The sequence below is a fragment of the Pristis pectinata genome, chromosome 17 (assembly GCF_009764475.1).
Source record: "Pristis pectinata isolate sPriPec2 chromosome 17, sPriPec2.1.pri, whole genome shotgun sequence".
In the NCBI taxonomy this organism is placed as follows: domain Eukaryota; kingdom Metazoa; phylum Chordata; class Chondrichthyes; order Rhinopristiformes; family Pristidae; genus Pristis; species Pristis pectinata.
Window position 1 is genome coordinate 35,682,133 of NC_067421.1, and position 26,116 is coordinate 35,708,248.

Sequence of the window (26,116 nt, forward strand, 5' to 3'; positions counted from 1 at the left end):
GGGCTTTTAAGAGAGTCTTGGATGGACACGTGAATAAGAGGAAAATAGAGGGATATGGGCATTCTGTAGGTAGGAGGGAATAGCTATGTCGGCACAACATTGTGGACTGAAGGGCCTGTTCTGTGATGTACTGTTATATCTATCTATAGCCAGAAGGATGAGGGGGGGATCTCATTGAAACCTACTAAATATTGAAAGGCCTGGATCGAGTGGACGTGGAGAGGATGTTTCCATCAGTGGGAGAGTCTAGGATCTGAGGGCACTGCCTCAGAATAGAAGGACGTCTCATTAGAACAGAGATGAGGAGGAATTTCTTTAGCCAGAGGGTGATGAATCTGTGGAATTCATTGCCACAGACAGCTATGGAGGCTAAGTCATTGGGTATATTTAAATCAGAGGTTGATAGGTTCTTGATTAGTAAGGGTGTCAAAGGTTACGGGGAGAAGGCAGGAGAATGGGGTTGAGAGGGAAAAATAAATCAGCCATGATTGAATGGCAGAGCAGACTTGATGGGCCAAATGGCCTAATTCTGCTCCTATGTCTTATGGTCTTGTATCCTTCTATGTGTTGCCTATTTAAGTGTATGTCTAAATGCCTCTTAGATATGGATGTGCAGCCATTGATAGTAGAACTATAAAACTACTATATTTCCATGTAAGGAGAAAGACCGAGAGAGAGGCTTGATCAATGGAGGCAGAGAGTGTAGACACAAGGAGTCTATGCCAAAGTTAAGCCTCAATTTATTGGATTCTTGTATCTAATTCTGGGCACCATACTTAAGGAGGGAGGTCTGGGCTTTAGAGAAGGTGCTGGGATTTAGCAAAGCAATTAAGGCATGAGGAACTTCAATCCTCTTTGGAGACCCAAAAAATTGGGACAATGGCAGAGGGAGCATGCAGAACGACAGGCAGGAAGATCAGACAATTTAGTTCTAAGCTCTTCCCCTTCCCTCCACCTCTTCCTCCCAATGGCTGGTGCTACACAAGCAGGAATTATCAGCATGTTACTAATGACGTCATTACCAACTTAAGTACCTCATGCTATAGCTCTGCGGAGAGGGTCAGAAGGTTTATCAGACCCCAATTTGCCAAGGAGGTCTAGTAGGGAAGTGTGAGTGGACTTTGGATGGATTATCATTGGAGATCAAGCAACATCTGTACAGATGTTTCCATCGAGAATTCACGGCGGTATCAAAGAGCAGCAGGATAACTTGTACATACTCTGCAAGTTGCAGGGTTCAAATGGTCTCTTCTCATCAATCTGGTGGAAACGTGCTTTAAACCATGTGTGAAATGATACGTTATTCTTAACGATAACTGCGTTCAAAGGTTGATTATATTGCTGTCCATTGTATAATTCATTATACTTCCAGTGAAAGCTGTCTGGTTGATCATTTTCATTGTGTGGTCAGGCCTCTGCTCTGAGGCAGAAGGTTATGGATTCGAGTCCTACTCCAGAGAATTGAGCACACAAACCTTGGTTGTAGTACTGAGAGAGTACTGCACTTTTAGAGCTGTTGTCTTTTAGATTTTGAACTGAGGTCCCATTTGCCCAGTCAGGTAGATTTAAATGATCCAGTTTCAGCATGAAGAGCAGGGAACATTTTTCCTGGGTCAAAGTTATCCCTTAATCAATATTAGATTATTTAGCCATTGCCACATTACTGCTTATGGGAGGTTGTTGTGTCAAGATTTGGCTGCCATATTTCCTACTTAACAACAGTGACATCAACACAAAAACTTCATTCGTTTTCAAAGCACAAAAGGATGTTGTAAGACCATGAATGCAAACTTTGCTTCATGGAATAATTGCACTGTAACCTCTCGGTAGTGTAGTGATTAGAGTAACACTATCACAGCACCAGTGACCCAGGTTCAATTCCGGCCGCTGTCTGTAAGGAGCTTGTACGTTCTCCCCGTGTGTCTGCATGGGTTTCCTCCGGGTGCTCCGGTTTCCTCCCACATTCCAAAGACATACGGGTTAGGGAGTTGTGGGAATGCTATGTTGGCGCCGGAAGCATGGCGACACTTGCGGGCTGCCCCCAGAACACTCTACGCAAAAGATGCATTTCACTGTGTGTTTCAATGTACATGTGACTAATAAAGATATCTTATCTCTCTCTCTCTCCCTACCAATCTCTCTGTCTCTTTCTCTCTCTGTCGCTCTCTCCCTCCCTCTCTCTCTCTCACTGTCTCTAGTAATGTACTGCACAGACCCTGGGGACGTGAAACACGCCAGTCGCACAATTTCAGACACTAAGTTGCTGGTGGGGTCCACAATACAGTTCAGCTGCGACCCAGGTTTTATACTGGATGGAAATGCACTGGTGACCTGCTACAGCCGTGAGACTGGCACCCCATTATGGACATCGAAACTACCACACTGCGCACGTAAGTCAAAGGAATTCAGGAATTTTATAATTGTTGTTTGAACTCATGTCAGGAAAAATTTAAATCTAAAGGACAGAGTTTATAATTACAGCTCATGGTTTTGTTCATCACAGCTAAGGCACTGGTAGGGTCATGAAATTCATTTCAACTAGTGAGAGGAGAAAATTGGCCAGGAGGTTCTCCCCCTCCATTTGTCTGCCTCTCTTTCCTTCTCCATTCTACTCCCCTCCCTCTCCTCCCTATCCCTTCCCAACATCCCTTCTCTCTATTCCTCCCTTTCCCTAATTTTCCGTCCTTCCTCCTTGTTCCCTCTACTCCCTCCTACCCCATGACCCCATCCGCTCCTCCATTGGCTCCCTCACCATCCTCCCTCATTTTCCCCCTCCAGGCAGCACAGTTTCAGTGACCTGGGTTCAATCCTGACCTAAGGTGCTGTCTGTATGGACTTTGCACGTTCTCCCTGCGACCAAGTGGGTTTCCTCTGGGTGCTCCAGTTTCCTCCCACATCCCAAAGATGAGCAGGTTGGTGGGTTAATTGGCCATTGTGAATTAACTATAGTGTGTAGGTGAGGGGTAGAATCTGGAGGGAATTGATGGGAACGTGGGGAGAATAAAATGGGATCAGTATCAGATGGGTGTAAATGGATGTTTGCTGGCAGAGGGTCTGTTTCCATGCTGTACGACTCTATCCCCAACTCTTCACCTCCTTCTCATCCCTTCCTGACGCCCTTCCCCAAACCTACTCTCTTTGTCCCCCTTCTATTTCCCTTTTGTTCCAATGATGCAACTAGATAGATGGTTGAAAACTTATATCGCACGAGAGCCAATTCCTTTTCATCCATTCCCTGCTAAGGATCCACTTCAAAGTTATCTCTAGTGCTTGTGTGACCAAGAGGAATGCCATCGCTTGAGGTGCATTCTTCAGGGCAATAAAGCTCCTGTAAGATCTGGTCTGTGCGCTGCATGTTCCATGTCTATATATTTACAATGTTTTACACATATCCTTCTGGTATCAGTGGCTGACTTTCAGGAATGAATTAGAATGCAGAAGCCACAGAGCCGAGCCTTTCAAACCCACTGTGATTGTTTTTTCCATCGGTTCTAATCCCTCATCTCTCTGACCTCCTTGGTATTTCTCTCTAATTCCCACAGAAGGGAATTTAGGAATACTATTTAACTGTTTTTTCCATCAACTAAGTCTTTCCACAATTCTCTTATATCAAAGCCATCTCATCACCATCCAACCAATCGGTGAAAACAGCTTGCCTCATCATAGCTGCTCCAGATCTGACCAGGCCATTTCACTCCTGGCTAGTCTCCCTTATTCTACTCTCCTTTGACCTAACTCGTACCAAGTTCCCCTTCACCCATCACCCCTCCCTTCTTGATCTTCATTGCCTTCTGCATAAGGAACACCTCAATTTTAAACTTCCTACATTGGCGTTCAAATCCTGCCATAATCACAGCCCTCCCTGCACTGTAATCTTCAGCCCTATGAACCTCTGGGATATCTGCTCTCCTTTAATTCTGGCCACTTGGTCTTCTCTGAATGTACTTGTTAATTCTACAGGGGACCATGGCTTCAGCAGGTGTAGAAAGCGTTCCCTCAACCTCACCACTATCTCTGGATCTTTTCTTTCCTATGAGACACTCATTAAAATGTACCTCTCTGACCACACTCATATCTTCCTCTGTAACTTGCAGCCAATATCATTTTGTTTGATGTGAATCCAGTGAAGTGCTTTGGGCTACATTAAAGTCACTTTATAAATGGAAAAATGTAATTGAACCCCTCCATCAAAATATCCCTTGAACTTCATAACACAGAAAGCTTTAACTTTTAAAGCCATCCTCCCAACCCTTCTCTGAATCTGCAACCCAATGAAAAATTCTGCTTAAAATTCCACTGGACTTTTCTATTTATTGCGTGTCCTTTCTATTTGAGTTTCTAAAAACTGGATGAACTGCTGGGGGAACTCAACGGATCAAACGGTATCCGTGAGGGTAAAGAAATTGTCAACATTTCGGGTCGAGAGCTTGCATCAGGACTGAGAGGTGGAGAGGGGAGTTAGCAGGTATAAGGAGGAGAGGCAGAGTGGTGAGAAAGGAACCGGGAGGTGATAGGTGGACTATGGAGGGATGAAGGATGACGGGCAGATGGAGCCAGGTGGGGGAGGGAGAGGGGGGTACTTGGGAGACAGAAGCAGGTGGTCGATAGGTGGGAGCAGACAAGGGAAAAATAAGAGGCAGGTGGAGCCAAGCAAGAGGATGGTGAAGGCGGAGACGGAGACCAGCTGGAGGGCGACAAGCAGATACACAAAGGCTAAAAGTGCTGGATTCTGATAAAGAAGGTGATTACGGGAACCATTAAGGGAGAGACGAAGGGCAGATAGAGGGTATACGGTGGGAGGAGTGTGTGTGTGTGTGTGTGTGTGTGTGTGTGTGTGTGTGTGTGTATGTGTCTAGCAGATGGATGGAACTGGGAGGGGGAGGGGGACAAAAATAGGACATGGGGGAGGGGGTTGCTGGAGAGGGGTATGGAAAAGGGAACAAAAATGAGGGGACCAGAGGTGGATTGGAAGGAGGGGGGGGGGGGGGGGAACACAGGAGGGAAGGGTTACCTGAAACTGGAAAATTCAATGTTCATACCATTGGGTTGTAGACTCCTCAGAAGTCCAAAATCTGCATGTAGTAATATAACTGAGATAGCACATAACCATGCACAAATTCAACACAACCTCCTTATTATTAGGTTATATGTTTGATGTTCCACAAGAAAGGATCGTGATTGCCTTTTCAATGACTGCAATTATTTGCTCACCTTGCCTGGATATTGCCTAATGTATCCATGCAACAACTTTACTCTGTTCCCTCGTTCCATTGAATTCCTAAATCTGTTTTAAAAAAATATAATCAATTAATCACCTACAAGGTACTCCTTTTGACATTTTCTCCATGAGAGCGAATTTTGCAATGGTTTCTCATCATAATTGGCATAGTGGTTATACCCCTGCTCTAGTAACTGTGTGGGCTAAACTGATGAACTGGATAGATATGGTCAAGTCTCAGCACAGCAGCTGGGGAATTAAAATTCCCCATTTCTCAGCACATTGGCTTGGACTTCATGAACTGAGTGGCTTCAGCTTTATGTTGTAATAAGACCATAGGATATAGGAGCAGAATTAGGCCATTCGGCCTATCGAGCCTGCTCCACCGTTCAATCATGGCTGATTTTCTTTCTCAACCCCATTCTCCTGCCTTCTCCCCATAACGCTTAACTTCCTTACCAATCAAGAACCTATCAATCTCTGGCTTAATTACACTCAATACACTCAGTGAAGGGCAGGTTGTGCCTCACAAGCCTAATAGAGTTTCTCGAGGAAGTGACAAGACAAATAGATGAAGGTAGAGCAGTGGATATGGTATATATGGATTTTAGCAAGGCATTGGACGAGGTTCCCCATGGTAGGCTCATCCAGAAGGTCATGAGGTACGGGATCCATGGGAAATTTGGCTGAGTGGATTCGGAAGTGGCTTGCCCATAGAAGGCAGAGGGTGGTTATTGAGAGGGAGTATTCGACCTGGAGGTCAGTGACTAGTGGTGTTCCGCGGGGATCTGTTCTGGGACCCCCTGCTCTTTGTGCTTTTTACAAATGACTTGGATGAGGAAGTGGAAGGGTGGGTTGGTAAGTTTGCAGATGACATGAAGGTTGGGGGTGTAGTAGATAGTGCAGAAGGTTGTTGTAGGTTGCAGTGGGATATTGACAGGATGCAGAGCTGGGAAGAGAAGTGGCAGATGGACTTCAAACCAGAGAAGTATGAAGTGATACACTTTAGAAGATCTAACTTGAAGGTAGAGTACATGGTTAGTGACAGGATTCTTAGCAGTGTGGAGGAACAGAGAGATCTTGGGGTTCTAGTACATAGATCCCTCAAAGTTGCCACACAAGTTGATAAGGTGGTTAAAAAGGTGTATGGTGTGATGGCCTTCATTAGCTGGGGGATTGAGTTCAAGAGCAGAGAGGTAATGTTGCAGCTCTATAAGACCCTGGTTAGACCACATCTGGAATATTGTGTTCAGTTCTGGTCGCCACACAATAGGAAGGATGTGGAAGCTTTGGAGAGGGTGCAGAAGAGATTTACAAGAATGCTGCCTGAATTGGAGAACACCTCCTAAGAGGAGAGGCTGAGCAAGTTTGGACTCTTCTCCTTGGAGAGATGGAAAATGAGAGGAGACTTGATAGAGGTATATGAGATTATGAGAGGCACAGAGTGGACAGCCAGCATCTTTTCCCCAGGGTGGTAATAGCCAATACTAGAGGTCACCCATTTAAGGTGTGTGGAGGAAAGTTCAGGGGAGATGTTTTTACACAGAGAGTGGTGGGTGCCTGGAACGCACTGCCGGGGGTGGTGGTAGGGGCCGATACAATAGGGTCATTTAAGAGACTGTTAGATAGGCACATGGATGAAAGAAAAATAGAGGGTTCTGAGAGGTGAAGTAGAGAGGGGGATAGATTGGGGATAAAGTTCATATAGGTTGGCACAACATCATGGGCTGAAGGGCCTGTACTGTGCTGTACTGTTCTATGTTCAATGATTTGGCCTCCACAGCCCTCTCTGGCAACGAATTCCGCAGATTCACCACCCTCTGGCTGAAGAAATTCCTCTTCATTTAAGTTTTAAAGGGACTTCCCTTTATTCTGAGGCTGTGCCCTCAGATCCTGGACTCTCCCACTGATAGAATCATCCTCTTCACCTTCACTCTACCCAGGCCTTTCAGTATTCGGTAGGTTCCAAGGAGATCCCCCCCCTTGTCCTTCTGAACTCCAGCAAGTGCAGACCCAGAGACATCAAACGTTCCTCTGCGTTAAGCCTTTGATTCCCAGGATCATTCTTGTGAACCTGCTCTGGACCCTCTCCAGGGCCAGCACATCCTTCCTTAGATACGGGGCCCAAAATTGCTCACAATATTCCAAATGCACCTTATAAAGCCTCAGCGGTATATCCTTGCTTTTATATTCTAGTCCCCTGGAGACGAATGCTAATATGAGAAATAATGGTAGAGTTATTGTCCCCCTCCCTGATGACCCATTTGTATAAATAAAGGCTGCTCTGTAAAATATTGAACTGTGGACAAATTGAAAATTGACACTTCTGTAAAATGGTGGGGTGAAAAATCAGACAAGAACCTTTCTATACAGAAAAATATGTACTTGAGTGAGATCTTTGAATGTCGATTCTCTCTGAGAAAGTCTCAGAGCATATGAATAATTAATGTTAATATCAGAACTATTACCTGGAGGAAACAATGTCACCTCCCAGACTATTAACGTGATCTCCGAGGAGAGAGGTGGGTGAGCGGGGCAGTGGAAAGAGAAGCCTTATTGCAAGGTATGAAGTAACGGTTCTTCATCAAAATAATGTTCAGGTATGAACGTTTGAATATGAATTAATGATAATTAATATGGTGGTTAATATTAATGAGGTGTTTCATTATCACAAAGAGCTGTGTAAAGTTCAGCACTGCGACAGGCAGATGGTGGCACCATGTGACAGGTCGATACTGAAACTGTGACAGTTAGCTAACAACACTGACAGATAAGTGATGACACTAAGCAACAGGTAGACACTGACAATCTGAGTCAGGTAGATACTGCCACTTCCAACAAGTAGATAACATTACAGCATTGACTACCTGTCTAAGGTATTTAATTAGCTGTAGAGCATTTGGGCAAGTCCAAGACTACTACTAGTATCTGACTAGGATCAAGAGTTTGAGGATTTTCACCTTTCAGCATCTTCTTTACAATGATGCTTATTGTTAAGATTTTGCTGTGAATGTGTTACGAGCCATTCCCTGGCGCTATAGAAAAGCAAGTACATTGTGTGTTTTGTAACCTGTGCACTTTTGCAGACAGGCTCACAGTCGATGCCAGATACATTGGTTCCATACACCGTACCTAGCATGCCTAACAGCACAACAGCACCCGAGACCATCCCAGAGGTTCACTGTACTCCACAGGATACTGTCATACACGTTACAGCCACAGTACATCAACAAACAGACCACTGTGTTAATAACTCCCCCAGAGCAGGCATTCGTAAATCTTTGAAACATTTATTCAAATGATGTGACAAATATAGTACAGAAATTATTGAGCATCATATTTCAGGACACAATTATTAAAACGTTATGCAATTAAGAAGTCTTTCCGAGGATAAATAATTTGGTGCATTGAATTCATGTGCTGTTGGTCACAAACCAAGGTTCCAGTCAAGCTGAGACAGATGGCATCAAGATGTATGCAGTAGCAATGTGTGCAGTGTGAAGTGGCTATTGGCCCTCCCACATTAAGTCATTTAAAAGGAAGACTTGAATCGATATTGTACTTTTCACTGCCTAGCATGTTCCCAAGTGTTTGACAGCCAACGAGCCTCTTCTCCAGTGCCTTTGCTGACGTTAGGTAGGAAATGCAACAGCCGATTTGCACACAGCAAGCTTCTGCACAAATGTTAGTGTGCTAATTACACAGAAATTTCATTAGGTGAATCAGGTCTCTATTCGGGTTTATGCTTTACACAAGCCATATCCAACCTTTACTGCATTAAGTACATAAAGTCTGGATAAATACCCCAGCTTCTATGGTGGGATTTGAACTTGCATCTCTCGATCAATGGCCAAAAACTCCAGTTGCTAGTCCAGTTGCACCCCTACCATCTCTCCACACATACTGACTGATTTGCTGAGTATTTCCAGTATTTTCTGTTTTAACTGAAGACTAAGTTATCTGTGTTAATTATGTAAATATTGGCCAGGAGACCTGGGAAGTTTCCCTGCTCTGCTCTGAAAGTAGCGCCATCTGAAATTTTACATCCACCTGCCTGCGTAGGTGGTGTAAAAACTCATTCAATATTGCACAGTCGAGATTTTGTGCTCAAGTACCTGGATTGGGATTTGAACCCACAAACTTCTGGCTGGAAGATGCTAAGATTGGAGGCGTAGTGGACAGTGAGGAAGGCTTTCAAAGCTTGCAGAGGGATCTGGACCAAATGGAAAAATGGTCCAGAAAATGGCAGATGGAATTTAATGCAGACAAGTGTGAGGTGTTGCATTTTGGAAGGACAAATCAAGGGAGGACACACGCAGTAAATGGTAGGGCACTGAGGAGTGCGGAGGAACAAAGGGATCTGGGAGTTCAGATACATAATTCCTTGAAAGTAGAGTCACAGGTAGACAGGGTTGTAAAAAAGGCTTTTGGAATCCTGGCATTTATAAATCAAAGTATTGAGTATAGGAGTTGGAATGTTTTGGTGAGGTTGTATAAGTCATTGGTGAGACCAAATTTAGAATATTGTGTGCAGTTCTGGTCGCCGAACTACAGGAAGGATGTCAGTAAGATTGAAAGAGTGCAGAGGAGATTTACAAGAATGTTGCCGGGTCTTCAGGATTTGAGTTATAAGGAAAGATTGAGCATGTTAGGACTTTACTCCTTGGAGCGGAGAAGAATGAGGGGAGATATGATAGAGGTTTATAAAATGATGAGGGGCATAGACAGGGTTAATGCAAGTAGGCTCTTTCCACCTAGATTAGGAGAGATAAGTATGAGAGGACATGGCCTTAGGGTGAAAGGGGAAAGGTTTAGGGGGAACATTAGAGGGAACTTCTTCACTCAAAGAGTGGTGGGAGTGTGGAATGGGCGGCCATCTGATGTGGTAAATGCGGGCTCGCTCTTAACTTTTAAGAGTAAATTGGATAGATACATGGACGAGAGAGGTCTGGAGGGGTATGGGCTGGGGGCAGGTAAATGGGACTAGCCGAATAATGTTTTGGCACAGACTAGAAGGGCCGAATGGCCTGTTTTCTGTGCTGTAGTTTTTCTATGGTTCTATGGGAGCTGTCAATTGATCCATGGCTAATGGAAGTCTTTTGGGCAGTAGCATAGATACACTTTCAAAGCCAACTGGTCAACATTATCTAAACAATGCTTCTTTTTGACTTGAACCAGCTTGTGGTGAACTGAGTGTTTAAGTGTCAGGCAGACCATGGTTGTACTATTTCTCTGACACAACGGATATTCTCTGCCCTGAAAGCCATACATGTGCGGAACTTGGGAGCAGCGAGGGGAAGGGGTGGGTTCCACACTAATGCTTGAATGCTGAAGGTTGTATGAAGAGTTCCTGGAAGTATTATAGATTCATTCAGCAGGGAAACAGGCCCTTCAGCCCATCATATCCATGTCGACCATCAAACGCCCTTTCTCACTAATCCTATATTATTCTCACCACTTTCTCATCAACTGTTCCCAGATTCTACCACTTACACTATGAGTAATTTATGGTGGTCAATTAACCTACCAACCTACAAGTCTTTGGTTTGTGGGAGGTAACTGGTGCACCTTGGGGAAACCCACACGGTCACAGGGAGAACGTGCAAACGCCATGCAGACAGCACCAGGGTCAGGATTGAACCTGGGTTGCTGAAGCTACGAGACAGCCGCTTCACCAGCTGTACCACTGTGGTGCCCCTACAGGGAAAGCAATTAATCACAATTTATTCCATTGCTCTGATCAACTGTTTGATTTTAAAGGAGGAGGTTAAAAACTCACTAATAACTCCAAGCAGTCAGGCAAACTGAAGGTATACTGCTCAACGTGACGGCACAATGAAACAAGACATGTTGCATGCAGAAGTTGGATATGTAACTAAGTTTTTCTGAGAGAAAAAGGCTGAAGGATAATAGGAACTGAGCTGTCAGTGGATCCTCAAACATTACCTTTCCGTCTCTTCCTCTCCATTTGTAAGAAGGATCTAATTCCAGAAAATTCCTCGTGTTCAGTCAATAGCCAGCAGATCCTAGCGTGAGGTTGTCAGTCCAGTTCTGTACTGAGGGTGTGCTGCACTGTTGGCGGTACCCACCATCAGATGAAATGTTAAAGAGAGAACCAGTCTCTCACTTCAAGTGGATGTAAAGGATTGGGAGGAGAGCAGGGGAGTTCTAACCAATATTCCAGTCAATATTTTTCCAAAATTCAAAATCATACAACAAAAACCAGATTGTCATCTTATTATCACACTGCTGTTTGAGGGGACAGCTGTGCATAAATTGGCTGCCACGATTCCTATATTACAACAGTGACCACCTCACTGGTAGTAGAGCACTGTGGGGTGTGCTGAAAGGAATGTGATCTGTGTTGTATAAATGCAAACCTGCTTACTTTACAAATGCCCATGATGTGTGTCCAACACAAAAGAATGTGGCAATAATCAAGAGAAAGGTTATAGCAACTGGAACTAGACGATTATGGAATTAGCAGTGTTTAAGATGAACCTGATGCTTTTGATGCAGTCGCTATCAAATCGCTACCCGAGTCAGTGAAAAGCTTCTTGCTGCCATCTCCTGTTGCCGTAAAGGAATTGCATGTTAAAAGGTTGCTAGAGGGAGATCAATTGCACTGCATCCATTTCAGCAAGCGAAATCGCCTTCTTCTGATCGTATGTGCAACAACCGTAACCTAAAAATAAACAACGAGAAGCAGGAGAAGGCCAGTCGGCCCTTCCTACTTGCCCTACCATCCAATGCCATTTTCCTTCACCGACCCATATTTTTCGGGTCTCGACCCGCGATGTCGACTGTTTATTTCCCTCCATGGATGCTGCCTGACCTGCTGAGTTCCTCCAGCACTTGTGTATTGCTCCAGATTCTCAATTTCCTTAATCTCTATCGACTTCTGTCTTGAATATAGTCAGCAACTGAGGCTACACAGCCCCCCCGCGACGGAGAATCCGAAAAATTCACCACCCTCTGGATGAAGAACTTTCTTCTCATTCCTGAATAACTGACCTCTTATTTTGAGACAGTGACCCCCAGATTCCAGACACCCCAACCAGGAAAAATATCATCCCCGTCAAGCTCGTAAGAATTTTGCATCTTTCGATGAGTTCTCCCCTCATTCTTCTGAATTCTAAACTATATAGGCACAGTCTGTTTAACTTCTCATCACAGTCCAGTCCCCATCCCAGGAATTTACCAATGTTGCCCTCCTTCAGACATAAGTATATCCTTCCTTAGGTATTGAGACCAGACCTATACGTGATATGGAACTAGAGATTGGAGAAGCTGGAATCCGGAGCAAGACACACAAGATGCTGGAGGAACTCAGTGGGTCAGGCAGCAGACTCAGTCCAGATGAAGGGTCTCGACCTGAAACATCAACTGTCCATTTCCTTCCATAGATGTTGCTTAACCCACTGAATTCCTCCAGCATTTTGTGTGTTGCTCCTAAACGTGATATCCTAGGTGTGGACTCTTGACCTCACAATCTACCTTGTTATGTCCTTGCACCTTATTGTCTACCAGCAATGCATTTCCCTGTAGTTGTGACACTTTACTCTGTACTCTGTTATTGTTTTTACCTGTACTACCTCAATGTACTCTGTACTAACTCTATGTATCTGCATCTGTACGAACAGTATGCAAGACAAGTTCTTCACTGTACCTCAGTACAAATGACAATAATAAACCAATACTACTAGTCTCACTGTGGCCCTGTGTAACTACAGTAAGACACCTTTCCTCTTATAGTCAATGCCCACATACCATTTGCCTTCCTAATTGTCCCTGCATGTTAACTTTCAGTGACTTGTGTACAGGGCACCCACGTTCCTCAGAATTTAATACCCTTCAATCTCCCAGCAATTAAAAAAATACTCTCCTCTTCTATGTTTTCTATGTGCCAACTTAAAGTAGTAGCACCTTTAATCAAAAATAAGTTCAGCAATCGTACTGAAGCCTAAATCAGGCCTTTCAAAAGGGACTCTGATGAAGAGTCGTTGATCTGGAACACTAACTCGGGTTCTCTCTCCATAGCTGAAAATTTTCTTAAAAACACAGATGCTGGGAATCAGAAATAATAACAAAATGCTGGAAAAACTCAACAGGTCAGGTGGCATTTGTGGAAGGAGAAACAGTCAATATTTCAGGTCAAAGACCCTTCATCAGAACTGAGCAAGAGAGAAAGAAAAATAAAACTGCTGGAGGAACTCAGCGGGTCAGGCAGCATCTGTGGAGGGAAATGGTCGGTCAATGTTTCATGTCAAGACCCTTTATCTGGACTTAGTCAGCAGTTTGATTTTTGGTCCGGATTCCAGCATCTGCAGTCTTTTGTGTCTACAAGAGAGAAAGCAAGTTAGTCTAAGTGGCAGGGAAGGTGGGGAAGGATAATGGGTGGGTGAGGCAAAGGGATTGTCTGTAACTGGGTGAGATGATACATACATTAAATGGACGGTTGAGCTGATCTGTCTCTCTCGATAGACGCTGCCTGACACGCTGAGTATCTCCAACATTCCTTGTTCTTCTTTCAAAAGGGAATTGGTATTGGTTTATTATGGTCACATGTACCGAGGTACAGTGAAAAACTTGTCTTGCATACCGATCGTACAGGTCAATTCATTACAAGAGGGATTTGCAAGGCTATGGGAAAATGAGACTGATGGGTTGCTGTACTGGAATAGACCACATGGGCAGAATGGCCTTATCTGTACCATTACTGGTCTGTAATTGAACATGTGGAAAGTCATCCTTATTCAGTCCCCAAGTTGCATTCCATTGACTTCAACAGATGCAAGTTTCAGAGAAAGTTCTTTTTTATTATCCTGCTGATCAAGAGGTCGCTTCTTAACATTTGATGACGATCGTTGCTGGTTATGGGCAGCACTACTATACCACAGATTAGGCAATACCGACGGAGGGCATACCCTTCCCCGGGGACCTGGAGTTTCCAACATTGAGAATAGCCTTTTGGCCCAACTGCTGTTTCTGCTCCACAAGAGCATTGCCCCGTCTTCCGTTTGCTAATCCTATCAACGAATCCTTCTATTCCGATCTTCCTCCCGCATCCATCCTCCCTCTATATGCGTCAATGTAATTTGCCTCAAACGCTCCGTTTGGCAGTGAGTTTCACCCTCACCATTCAGTCCCTCAAGCCTGCTTCAATAGGATCATGGCTGATCCAACATTCCTTTTTGCCCATCCAATCCCCTTTTGAAAGAAAAACAGGGAATGCTGGAGATCCTCAGCAGGTTAGGCAGCGTCTGTGGAGAGGGACAAACCAGCTCAACTGTCCATTTAATGGTTGCATCATCTCACCCTATTACAGACAATCCCTTTGCCTCACCCACCCATTATCCTTCCCCACCTTCTGTGCCACTTAGACTAACTTGCTTTCTCTCTTGTAGACACAAGAGACTGCAGATGCTGGAATCTGGAGCAACAAACAAGTTGCTGGAGGAACTCAGCGGGTCAGGCAGCATCTGTGGAGGGAAAGGGATATTCAATGTTTCAGGTCAAGACCCTGCATCAGAATCCTTAGTATGGTTAATGGTGGATAAGGCAAGGGGAATATCTATGGTAGGGTGAGGCAGGGGTTGTCTTGATGATATAAAATGTTCATGAAGTTACCTGGATGTGTAACATAAGCAAGAAACATTCTATTTCCTCTGTGACTATCTCTGTGATTATTTTGTGATTTTATTGGTGTCAAATGGTGTACTTGATTCTCAAGCAATGAATCAGTTTTGCATACAGTCCAGAATATTCAGTTTTGCAATGAGAGGCTCAATATGTAAATAACATGCCACCATGCAAGTAAACCCTACCTGTTGTGAAATCTATTTCCTGTGTCTCAATGCGTTCTAAAGATGTTACAGTTGTCAACAATGCTCACAGTTTTGAGATGTACTTACAGCAACCGTTTCTGTACAATGTGGCTCTCTAACTCTCTCTCTCTGCTGGGAAAAATGGAGCACAGAATCATTCTGTGAAGAGCAATGGAAGCATGGCATCATGATACAAAATCCCCATGAAGCACAAAGTTATATTTTAAATAAAACATTTTCTTTGGCATGTGCTCTTCTGCACAATAGATATCAAAAGAACCATATGCCATTGTGTACCTATAAGAGTGTGGCAGTTAGCCACAGCCAGGTCATCTCTCAATCACTGGGACCTTATGTCCATACTTTAATTGCAGTCCAAATAAACCCTTCTCCTCAACTTTTCCTTTCTGCCTTCACTTAAAGAAAAATGTAAGTCATTTAACCCAATCGGAAAACGAAGAGAGAGAGGCCAAAGGTCGCTATTCCAACCAACTGTACACAACAGACAATGCACTCCATCAAACAGAGTGTCAACAAGGCAGCCTTCCCAGCCAGATGGCATTAGGTTTGCAGTCCCGTTGCTGCCTGTCATTGAGATTTTGCTTCCTCAGTTGTGACGGGCGTGTCCAGATGGTGGGACAGATTGTGGCTCCTTGGAGAGGAGTAAAGGAAATGAGGCTCCTGTCATGCCCTGCCATTCCTTGCAGCTGATGATGTGAAGCCTTTGGACTTGAGGGGCCGTGGGGATGTCTCACCTCACCTCAAACACGGGCAGCAGCACCTGAGGTAACAGGATCAGAGATCTAAAGATGTTTGTTTTTAAATGAGTTTTGGCTTTTGAATTTGAAAAGGGTGCAACTTTTCACAGTGTCTGATGGATCACCCACAATGACCAGTGCAGTGCTGAGCAAATCAATACAATGAACACAAAATACTGGAGGATCTGATGAAGGGTCTCAACCCGAAATGCCGACTGTTCATTTCCCTCCATAGGTGCTGCCTGACCTGCTGAGTTTCTCCAGCATTTTGTGTCCGTTGCTCCAGATTTCCAGCATCTGCAGTCTCTCTTGTGTCTCCATTGTGAGCAAATCAATATTCGTTTGTAGTTCTTAAGTTCTGTAATGTTGCGAAAGAGCAAGGCCTTCAGGTGCAAGGAAACACCCTCTTCAGGTAGGTTCCCCTCCCATTCTGGCACAGTATGGCACAGGGTATCTTACAGCTCCAGGGACCCAGGTTCGACCCTGACCTTGGGTGCTGTCAGTGTGAAGCTTGCACATTTTCCCTATTACTGCTGGCTGCTCCGTTTCCCTCCCACATCCCAAAGATGTGCTGGCCGGTAGGTTAAATGGCCACTGTGACCTACCCCTTATGTGGGTGGCTGCCTGGAAGAATTGGGGAGATTGGTGAGCAAGTGGGAGGATTGTTGATAGGCTTGCTCTGACAGCCAGCAGGGACTTGATAGGCCAAATGGCCTCCTTGTAACGAAATAAGTTGCACACCATTCTGCCTTATAAATATATCGTGGTTCCTTCATTGTTGTTAAACTCCCTCCCTAATGTTTCTGTGGGAGCATCTTACCCAGAAGGACTACTACGATTCAGAAGGGGGCTTCTCGAGGGCAATTAAGGGTAAGGAATAAATGCCAGTCTTGCCAGTGATAAGCAGATCCCAAACAACAAATAAAGAAACCTCAAATTTAAATTTCTTAGCTAGCATGGTGTAATTTGAACGTGTTCCTGGATCAATGATCAAACTCTCAAGAGGCTAGCCCAGGAACTTAACTATTGCCAGCTGTCCAATAAATTCTTCCACAGAACATCAGATCATCCTTGTGCTCAAAAGTGCATCATTGGTTGACCTGAAAACTGCTGCAAGTCAACAGTCCCCCTTCCCCATAACATCCTTTTCCCAACCGTCTGATTTTTTATCTTTCAGCTGAAGAGTCGGTAGCCTGTGAAAACCCTGGACTACCAGAAAATGGTTACCAGATTCTATATAAGCGGCTGTATCTGCCAGGAGAGACGCTGACCTTCATGTGTTATGAAGGGTTTGAGCTGGTTGGAGAGGTGACCATCAGATGCATCATTGCTCATCCATCCCACTGGAGTGGGCCACTGCCTTTGTGTAAAGGTAAGGCCAAATTTCTACTCACCCTTGAGCAGTGCGCACTCCAAGTACGCCAGAAGGTTTCAGCGTATTCCGAGCTGGTTCTGGATCCCCAATGGCCAGCTTCCGCACTTCGCAGCTTTTCCGAGCAGTGGGATCAGGAGAATTGCCCACAAATCCAAGAGTTTGCAGTAGAAAATTAGCGCTATATTTAGAGTGCAAACTTAATGCTCAGGTTTATGGGGGTGGGAAAGAGCTGAGTATTCTGTCTGAGCACGTCACCTGGACTTTGGTCTATGCCCATCGAAAGGAATTGGCATGCTGCCCATTCCTTGTTCACGTTCACAACTTAGCGCTAATTCATCAAGTTGCCAATGTGAACTGTGCTACTTCTAAGGCAGTCCGCCAAGATGGAGGGTGGAAAATACAATCCTGCAGCCAAATCTGAAGAGCCCACAGCTGGGGAGAGAGGATGAGAGCCTCAGGAGGCAATGGAAGTGTCAACCATGAGCGGTGATCAAAATTTCACAGTAAAGATGACACAAGAAATTCTGCAGATGCTGGAATCTGGAGCAATACACAAAAAGTGCTGGAGGAACTCAGCAGGTCAGGCAGCCTCCATGGAGGGAAATAAACAGTCGATGTTTCAGGCCGAGACCCTTCTTCAGGACTGGAAAGGAAGAGGGCAGAAGCCGGAATAAGAAGGTGAGGGGAGGGGGAGGAGCACACGCAGGCAGGGGATAGGTGAGTCCAGGTGACAGGTGAGTCCAGGTGAGAGGGGGAAGGTAGGTGGGTGAGGGAGGGCGGGACGATGTAAGAAGCTGAGGGGTGACAGGTAGAAGAGGCAAAGGGCTGAAGAAGAAGGAATCCGGTAGGAGAGGGCGATGGACCATGGAATGAAGGATGGGGGAGGGGAGGAGAGGAGATGGGCAGGTCATCAAGGTGGGGGAAGGGAGCCACAGGAATAAGGAAAGACAAAGGAGTGGGGGGGGGGGAAGGGGAGAAAAGGAAGGGGTGGGGTTACCGGAAGTTAGAGAAATCGATGTTGAGGCCATCAGGTTGGAGGTCATTCCCACGTAATGAACAGGTTCTATTTTACCAGACAACACACAAGATGCTGGAGGAACTTAGTGGGTCAGGCAGAATCTACCGTTCATCTGGAAAGCTCTCAGTCCAGATGAAGGGTCTTGACCCGAAGCATCGACTGTCCATTTCCCTCCATAGATGCTGCCTGACCCGCTGAGTTCCTCCAGCATCTTGCTTGTTGCTCCAGATTCCAGTATCTGCAGTCTCTTGTGTCTCCGTTTTTGCAGACATTCATAAGTCGATTTTATCCGTAAGTTGGATAGTACACCTATGTCACTCGATACGGTAACCATGCCTCTACTGTGCTGCATGAATTATATCAAAAGCACATAAGTCCGATAAGAAAGAACAATTGCAAAAGCAGAGAGAGAGGAAATTAGTTCTGCCGTTCATAGGAACAAACTTATGTAGTACGTACATTGGACTTTTGAATTTAATAATATTAGGGGACTTGTTCATAGGTGTTCATGGGTGTTCGTAAATCGGGCGTTCGTAACCCAGGGACAACCTGTATGAGAATTTAGTGAGGCAGTCTTTAAGCCTCAAAACCCAAAAAGTTTAGCTTTTAGATACACTTTTAGTATCAACCTGGGAAACCAGCTTAAACGCTTCCAAACAGCTGGCTCAACCCAGAAAAGGGTGTCTTCTCAAAAATGGCTTTGAACCCAAGCTAATGGCATGTGATAAGAAGTCATTGTGCTGAAAATACCTGACCTTGCAAATTATGTCACAGGTGCAGATAACATCCCTACAATTGCATTGCAGAAAGTCAAACCAGTCCAGTGCAGTACTGAAGGAGTACTTTACTGCCAAAGATACCATCTTTTAGGCGAGACATTAAACCAAGACTCTTTCTGCTGTCTCAGATGTAAAATATCCCACAGCACTTTTTCCAAGAAACGCCTGGAAGTTCTTTCTGATATCCTGGCCAATATTTATCCCTCAATAGCATAACAAAGCAGTAAGGTTCCTTAACGATTGTCAGTCAGTGACCTTCTGGGCCCTGTCGCTTGCTGGCGAAGGTGGTTCTTCTCCGAAATCTCCTGACCCCAGGTGACCTCTGATGGTAGCGATCCATGTTCCTCTGAAACTTCAGAGTGGTGGGAGGCCTCTGGTTGAGTGAGATCCCAGGAATGGGGTACCTGCATCAGTCTCGGACTCTGGGTAGGGTTGTGGAATATTGAGGGAAGGGGGGTGTGGAAACAGAGAACTACACTACTGTCAGGTTCAGATTAGTTTATTGTCATATGCACCTAGGTGCAATGAAATTCCTTGCTCTTGTGTGAAGCTCAGAGAGCAAACAGTGTACATGGTCATAATAAACACACCAATAAATACAGTGACAAGCGCAAAACAACGGAATGATGCAAAGTACAAAAGTGCAAACTAAAGTCATGTAAAAAGAAAGGCTAAAGTGACAATAACGGAAGAGGCAGAACTAACATTCGGAGAAGGTGGCAGTGCCACTGGGAAGGGGATGTGAAAGAGGTGATTGGTTCAGGAGTCTGAAAGCAGTGGGGAAGAAGCTGTTCTCGAGTCTGGTCATCGAGGCTTTCAAGCTCCCACAACCTGTACAGTGTAAAGCCTGAACATGCCTTCTGTTAACTTATCCTATATTTTTTTTCCTCAGCTCTTTTTATTCTTAATTGTGTCAATGCATCGTTAGCAGAAAAGGTTCTAACTCTTTCTCAGTTTCCTTAACTATTGATTAGATTAGCTCATTCTGTTTAGCTACAATTTTAACGTCCTGGAGCTGCAGTTACTTGGAACCTCACTAGTGTCCAATAATGTTTTGCAAGTATAAACACTATTGCAAAAACTGCTCCCTTGAGTATCCGCCAGCAGCATCACATTATCAGAGAATATTTCAGCATGAGTTCCTCTTAAGTGCCTTGTGAAAGAATTGAAGGGTTCTATATCAGCAGCTGTGTGGTAGTGAATTCCAAATTCTCATCATCCTTCACCTAGAGGCTTTAAAAAAAATCCTACTTATTTCTTTTTGTGGTTATCTTGCATTTTGCTCTCCCATTAGTACACTCTGTTGCACTTGTCCCATGGCAGTCCTTCATAACCCTGAAGCACTCTTGGATAAATACAAACTTAGCTTTAGTGAGAGAATGAGCCCAATTCCATTCATAATTCTAACCATTATTTTTCTGATAATTCTGATTCCTTCCAGCTGCCTCGATAACCTTCTATTTGCTGTTTCTCAGAACTACACAATATTGCCAAACTCAGATTTTATATTCAACTTTTAATCAGAGCCACTTTAGCAAGGGCATTTGCCATCACTTCTACCTCATTTGTGTTTAAAATCTTAACCTTTAAGATGCATTTTCTGTCCCCTATTCTCACTTCTAAAATATCCTTCTGCGTTGAATTGTCCATTCTCTTGCCTGCAGTCTTCCACGATTATATATAACGGTATATGTATATATACTGAGTGTATGTATCTATGAACAGCATCACAAATTATATATAACATCAATACTCTATGTATTGACGTTATATATAATTTGTGATACTGTCCATTCTGTTCCCAGGCTCAGCACATTTATGGAGCTGAGTAAAATAGAGGGCTATGGGTAAGCCTAGTAATTTCTAGGGTAGGGACAAGTTCGGCACAGCTTTGTGGGCTGAAGGACCTGAATTGTGCTGTAATTGTTCTATGCTCTATGTTCTATATGTCTGCAGTAAATTAAAAGCAAAGTGGCTTTCGACAAGGCACTGCATTTCGATTTCTAAAATATTGGAAAGAGGGTGGGAAGTTAATGGCTGGTGAGACTGGAGAATTGGGCTCCAAGAAAATCCAGGCATTGATCCGCTGCACTTGGGACTTGCTTTTCATAATTTAAGAAACAATTTGCATCTCTTTGGGGCTACTCACATCCTTTTCAGAATGTCCAATTAACTAACCAATTAACTACTTCTTGCACAGTCATTTACTAGCTCCAAAGAACAGCAATGTGTAAATTGCCAGATAAAATGTTTTTTTAGTGATGTTGACTGAGGGATTAATATTGGTCAGGACAGTGTGGCGAGCTCCCTTGATTATAGTACCATGGGATCTTTGGCATCATCCTTCAAAGGCCATTGAACTGTCTCATCCAGAAGATGGTTCCTCTGACAGTGTAGCATTCCCTCACTGGAGTGTCAGCCTAGATTTTTGTGCTCAGGTCTCACAGTAAGTATCTCAAACCCTCTGACTTAAGACAAAATACTACATATTGAACCTTGGCTGACGTACGTCTTCAAGTATGTTTCTTAAGCTCCCAAAACAACTGACAGGATGATCCTTCATGTGTTACCAGCAGAGCAAGGGATTTATTTTTGCTTAAGCACTATACTGGACCCTTAAGTGAAACTGGAGTACATGGTCACAATCTTGTTCAGCTCCACATTGCTGCATTGTGAAATCTATTTACAGGATTATTCTGATGAGTACTAATTTGCACAACTGCTTTAAGGATTTTCATTTGTAAAAGAAAACTCGTTCTTCTTTTTATTTTCAGCCGCTCAGTACGGCTTCGAACACTCATTGGAAGGTGAGTTGACAGCAATGTTTTAACTGTCACTGTAGGATGACGATGAGAAGGTTCAATAACTGGTTGGGGACAAGAATCTAAGAATACGTATCGTGGTTATGAGAAAATGCAAAATGGGTTGGATGGAGATTGAAGCTTTACTAAATGTTACCCACACAAGTTTACACACTTCAGTTACTGCATGTACTGGACCCAGAGTAAAGGTCTCTCTGTAATATCACATCAACTGCTTTCAGATTGGGTACACCACATGTTAGAAGCAGAACATATCTTCCTTGTGGGAGAGTATAGAATTAGAGATCACTACTTAACAATGATGAGTCGCTGATTTAATACAGAGATGAGGAGATAAGGCAATTTCTTTTCTCAGAGGATTGTGAGTCTATGGAACGCTCTTCCTCAAAGGGCAGTGGAAGTGGATTCTTTAAATATTATTGAGAAAGAGGTAGATAGATTATTGATAAGCAAGGGGGAGAAAGGTTACTGGGGTAGACAGAAAAGCAGAGTTGAGGTTCCAGTCAGATCTGCCGTGATCTCATTGAATGGCAGAACAGGCTTAAGAGACCAATTGGCCTTCTACTGCTTCCAATTTATATGTCTGTGTGTTTAAACAATTGGCACTTGGTGCTTACATCAAGGACTCTCGGGCCTGGTACAACATGAAAATCAAAAAGCTGCAGATCGAAGAAATATGCAATTGCTGAAAATACTCCACAGGTGAGGTAGTTTTGTGGAGAGCTAAACAGAGTTAATGTCTCGGTTCAAAATCTCTTGATCAGAACTTCTTTCTACACCTATCTAATTTGCTTCCAACACCACCCATCTTGGTGGAGTCAAACCAAGAGCCTGGTTATATTTTGCATTTTCATCCTTTGGACACTCACCCCTTCCAGGGCCACTATCACCTCCTGCTCTATCAACCCTTGCTCCAGCTCATATCCCAAACTGAAAGTCTGATGCAGGGACATGGCGGCAGTAGTCAATGTTATGGACCCATGCACTGAGACGAGAGTAGAGGCCATAATGCAAGCAAGACAATAAGATAAGGTATCTTATTGGTCACATGTACATCAAAACACACAGTGAAATGCACCTTTTGCGTAGAGTGTTCTGGGGGCAGCCCATATGTGTGGCCACGCTTCCGGCGTCAACATAAAATGCCCATATGTCTTTGGACTGTGGGAGGAAACCAGAGCGCCCCGAGGAAACCCACGCAGACATGGGGAGAGCGTACAAACTCCTTACAGACAGCGGCCGGAATTGAATCCGGGTCACTGGCGCTGTAAAGCGTTACGCTAACCGCTACACTACTGTGCCTGCACCACTCAACATTGGCAGCCAAAGGTGCAGTGTGTATAATGGAAACGAGAACAGACTAGTTGTAATGTGGTTGAGCTGGAAAGCAGCTGATGGTTCATTAGGTAACTGCAGCACTGGCTTTTCAGCCAAATGCAGGCAAGACCAAGTTTCAATGTCCTTTCTACATTGAGTTGAGATTACTACGTTTGGCCCTACTTGGTGCTTTTATCCAATCAAATTGATGGAAATGAAACCCAGGCAGTTGATATATTGGCCAACCTCTCCATCAGCTATTACTTTCTGCTAGTATTGTTTGTTAAACCAGTCCTTCTGCGATAAAGTAGCAATTAAAATAGCAAAGGAGGAGTGCATTATATAAGAGATTGGTGAGGTCACACTTGGTACTGTGCACAGTTTTGGTTACCCTGTTAGAGGAATGATGTTATTAAACTAAAAGGAGCGCAGAAAAGATTTACCAGGATTTGGGGGCCTGAGTTACAAGGAGAGGTTGTGTAGACTAGGACTTTATTCCCTGGAACGTAGGAGATTGAGGGGTGACCTGACAGAGGTATAGAAGATCATGAGGGGTATTGACAGGGTGAAAGCACATCGTCTTTTTCCCAGGCTGCTAAAGGCAGGAGGGCAGACACAAGAGATTTAAAAGGGACATCAGGGACAGTTTCTTCACACAAAGGGTGGTGCGTATTTAGAATGAGCTGCCAGAAATAGTTATTGAGGCGGGCACATTATCAATATTTAAAAGCCATCCAGATAAGTATATGGATAGGAGAGGTTTGGAGGGCTATGGCCAAACGCGGGCAGATGGGACTAGCTCGCTGGGCAACACAGTTGGCATGGACGAGTTGGGCTGAAGGGCCTGTTTCCATGCTGTTTGACTCAATGACTCTAAGCTATTTATATTGTTAAAGTCACTCTGAGGCCACCTTCCTTCCAACTGAGAAGTGTCACATTCAGAGCTTGTTCATAAAGAACAGCCATTTGTCTGACAAAGCCAACACTCCCGATGCTTTTCTCAGTGGAAGAAGAGTCTCAGCATCTTCAGGGGAAGAGGGGAGAAAAAATTCAGGGAAGGGGAAAGACCCTCACAGCTTAAGTGTGGGACCGAAGGAGCTCTGAGAGAATAAAGTGACCTTTCTCTTGCTTCCTCCCCACTCCCCAGCAGCAGAGGCAGCTGCGGAGAGACCAATGGATGGTGGAAACATGGCTCTGGCAATATTCATCCCCATCCTCATCATCTCCATACTGCTGGGAAGCGCCTACATTTACGTCACCAGGTAAGCAACGGTAACCCTTTGGACCCAATTTGACCTTGAACCCAATTCGATCACAGACATCCAGAATCTCATCTGGTCCTGGTGGCATTTAAAAGCAAATAAAAAGCGCAGCACACGCACAGATAAGGACAGAGGCCACGTTGAGTAATACTAAGCAAATAATCACACCCTGGATGAAGTACCGAGCTGAGCTGGCCAGACCTCACTTGAACTCAATTCATTTGGTCAGGTTCCATTGGGCTCTGCTTGGGTAGCCAGACTCTATTCCAAACTCACCAACGCTTCCAAGCCAAATCTAAGACACTCACCATTTGGAAGGAGAAGGATATGGACACAGGGGGTGAATGGTAGCACCCTTTCAACATTCCGCTATGTTAATTTGGCCATTTGTTCCTCTTCCTTTATCATCACTGAGTCAAAATCTTAGCAGGAGGAACATAATGTGAACCAATCAAACATCATTCAGACAGGGTAAGAATAGCAGATTTTCACCGGTAAAAGGCATGGCAAATGAGATAGATTTTTATAACAATCCAGCAGTGTTGTAAAATTCCCCATGAGCCAGGTTGGGATCATTTGTCCAGTGACAAAGCTACTGTGGTCTCTTTCCCAGCTGTGGTTTTGATTAAGCACACCACTTCTGTGCCTGTGCCCAGATTCCTGACAGAAGTCACAAGCCCAGCCTGACGGAGACAGGCATGATCACCCAGGAACCTAATGGTTTGATAAGGATTAAGCCGACACAGAGGATTCATGCAGGATGAAGGAATCGCAATTGTTGCCAGGAAACTGAGCATGGATCTGTAGTATTGATCATCGTAAAGAGGCTGATGAGCACAGAATTCCTTTTCATTTAGTGTAGTCTGTAGTAACTTGCTCCCTGGAGAAGGAAACTGCAAACACAGGTGCTCTCTCATACTGCTCCACACATCATCAAAGACCTGGTGCACAGTTGCAGTTACAACTACCACCTATCCAATTTTTCTTTCTCTCACTCTTTTCCAGGTGCAGATATCACTCGAACCTGCGCCTGCCTCTGATGTCCTCTCATCCATACAGCCAAATTACGGTGGAAACAGCCTTCGACAATCCCATCTATGAGACAGGAGTACGTAACCAGATTCTTATGCGGGGGGGGGTGGAGGGGGGAGGGGGTTAGTTCAAGAATGATTGGGTCTGTATTCTGGAATGTGGAAAATTTGGAAATGGAAAAGGTTTGTTGGCTCTGGACAAGTCAAGTAGCCAAAGGTAGTTTGCAATTACAGGAATAATATGAAGCAACAAGGATGACCTGATGATGTTGCTTACACAATGGACAGTGTCATCAAAATATTTGCAAATAAGTGAAAATTGAAAGGTTCTTCCAAGCAAATAACAGAGGCAGAAAGTCGAGGCATTGATTCATTCAAGAGTCAAGACCATGAATGTGAAACAGTTGGTCATTTGTCTACCAGTATCTCACAAGAAACTGCAGCAAAAGATTATGAAGAGGAATTTGTCTTTGGTCATTTTGCTGATGGATGAAGGATTATTAGCCATCAGTTGCTTTCACTGCCACATGTTTCATTTCACTGAAGTCCACAGAAATAAATGTTAGGAAGTGAATATGACCAGTGGCCAGAACTCTTGTACTCATTCACAGTCAGCAGGCAAAAGTGAATCTCTCCACCCAATCTATGTTACTTTGGACAGTGGTCAGTACTTTAGTGAAGACTATGTTTGAGAATTCATTTCATAAGA

General features: G+C 44.3%; 1 protein-coding gene and 1 long non-coding RNA gene across 5 annotated transcripts in view; one reads left to right on the plus strand and one right to left on the minus strand.

The window, feature by feature from the left end:
- Positions 1-26,116, plus strand: part of LOC127579662 (seizure 6-like protein) — a 213,451-nt gene that overhangs the window by 182,938 nt on the left and 4,397 nt on the right. Inside the window, exons 12-16 of one of the 2 annotated variants that reach the window (XM_052032610.1) lie at positions 2,199-2,390; positions 16,981-17,175; positions 21,750-21,782; positions 24,262-24,376; positions 25,382-25,484. In XM_052032610.1, the coding sequence (XP_051888570.1) occupies positions 2,199-2,390; positions 16,981-17,175; positions 21,750-21,782; positions 24,262-24,376; positions 25,382-25,484 (638 nt within the window). The remainder of the gene's footprint in view (positions 1-2,198; positions 2,391-16,980; positions 17,176-21,749; positions 21,783-24,261; positions 24,377-25,381; positions 25,485-26,116) is intronic. The other variant, XM_052032611.1, reaches the window with a different exon arrangement.
- Positions 1-26,116, minus strand: part of LOC127579663 (uncharacterized) — a 92,887-nt gene that overhangs the window by 62,253 nt on the left and 4,518 nt on the right. The gene's annotated exons all lie outside the window — the stretch shown is intronic.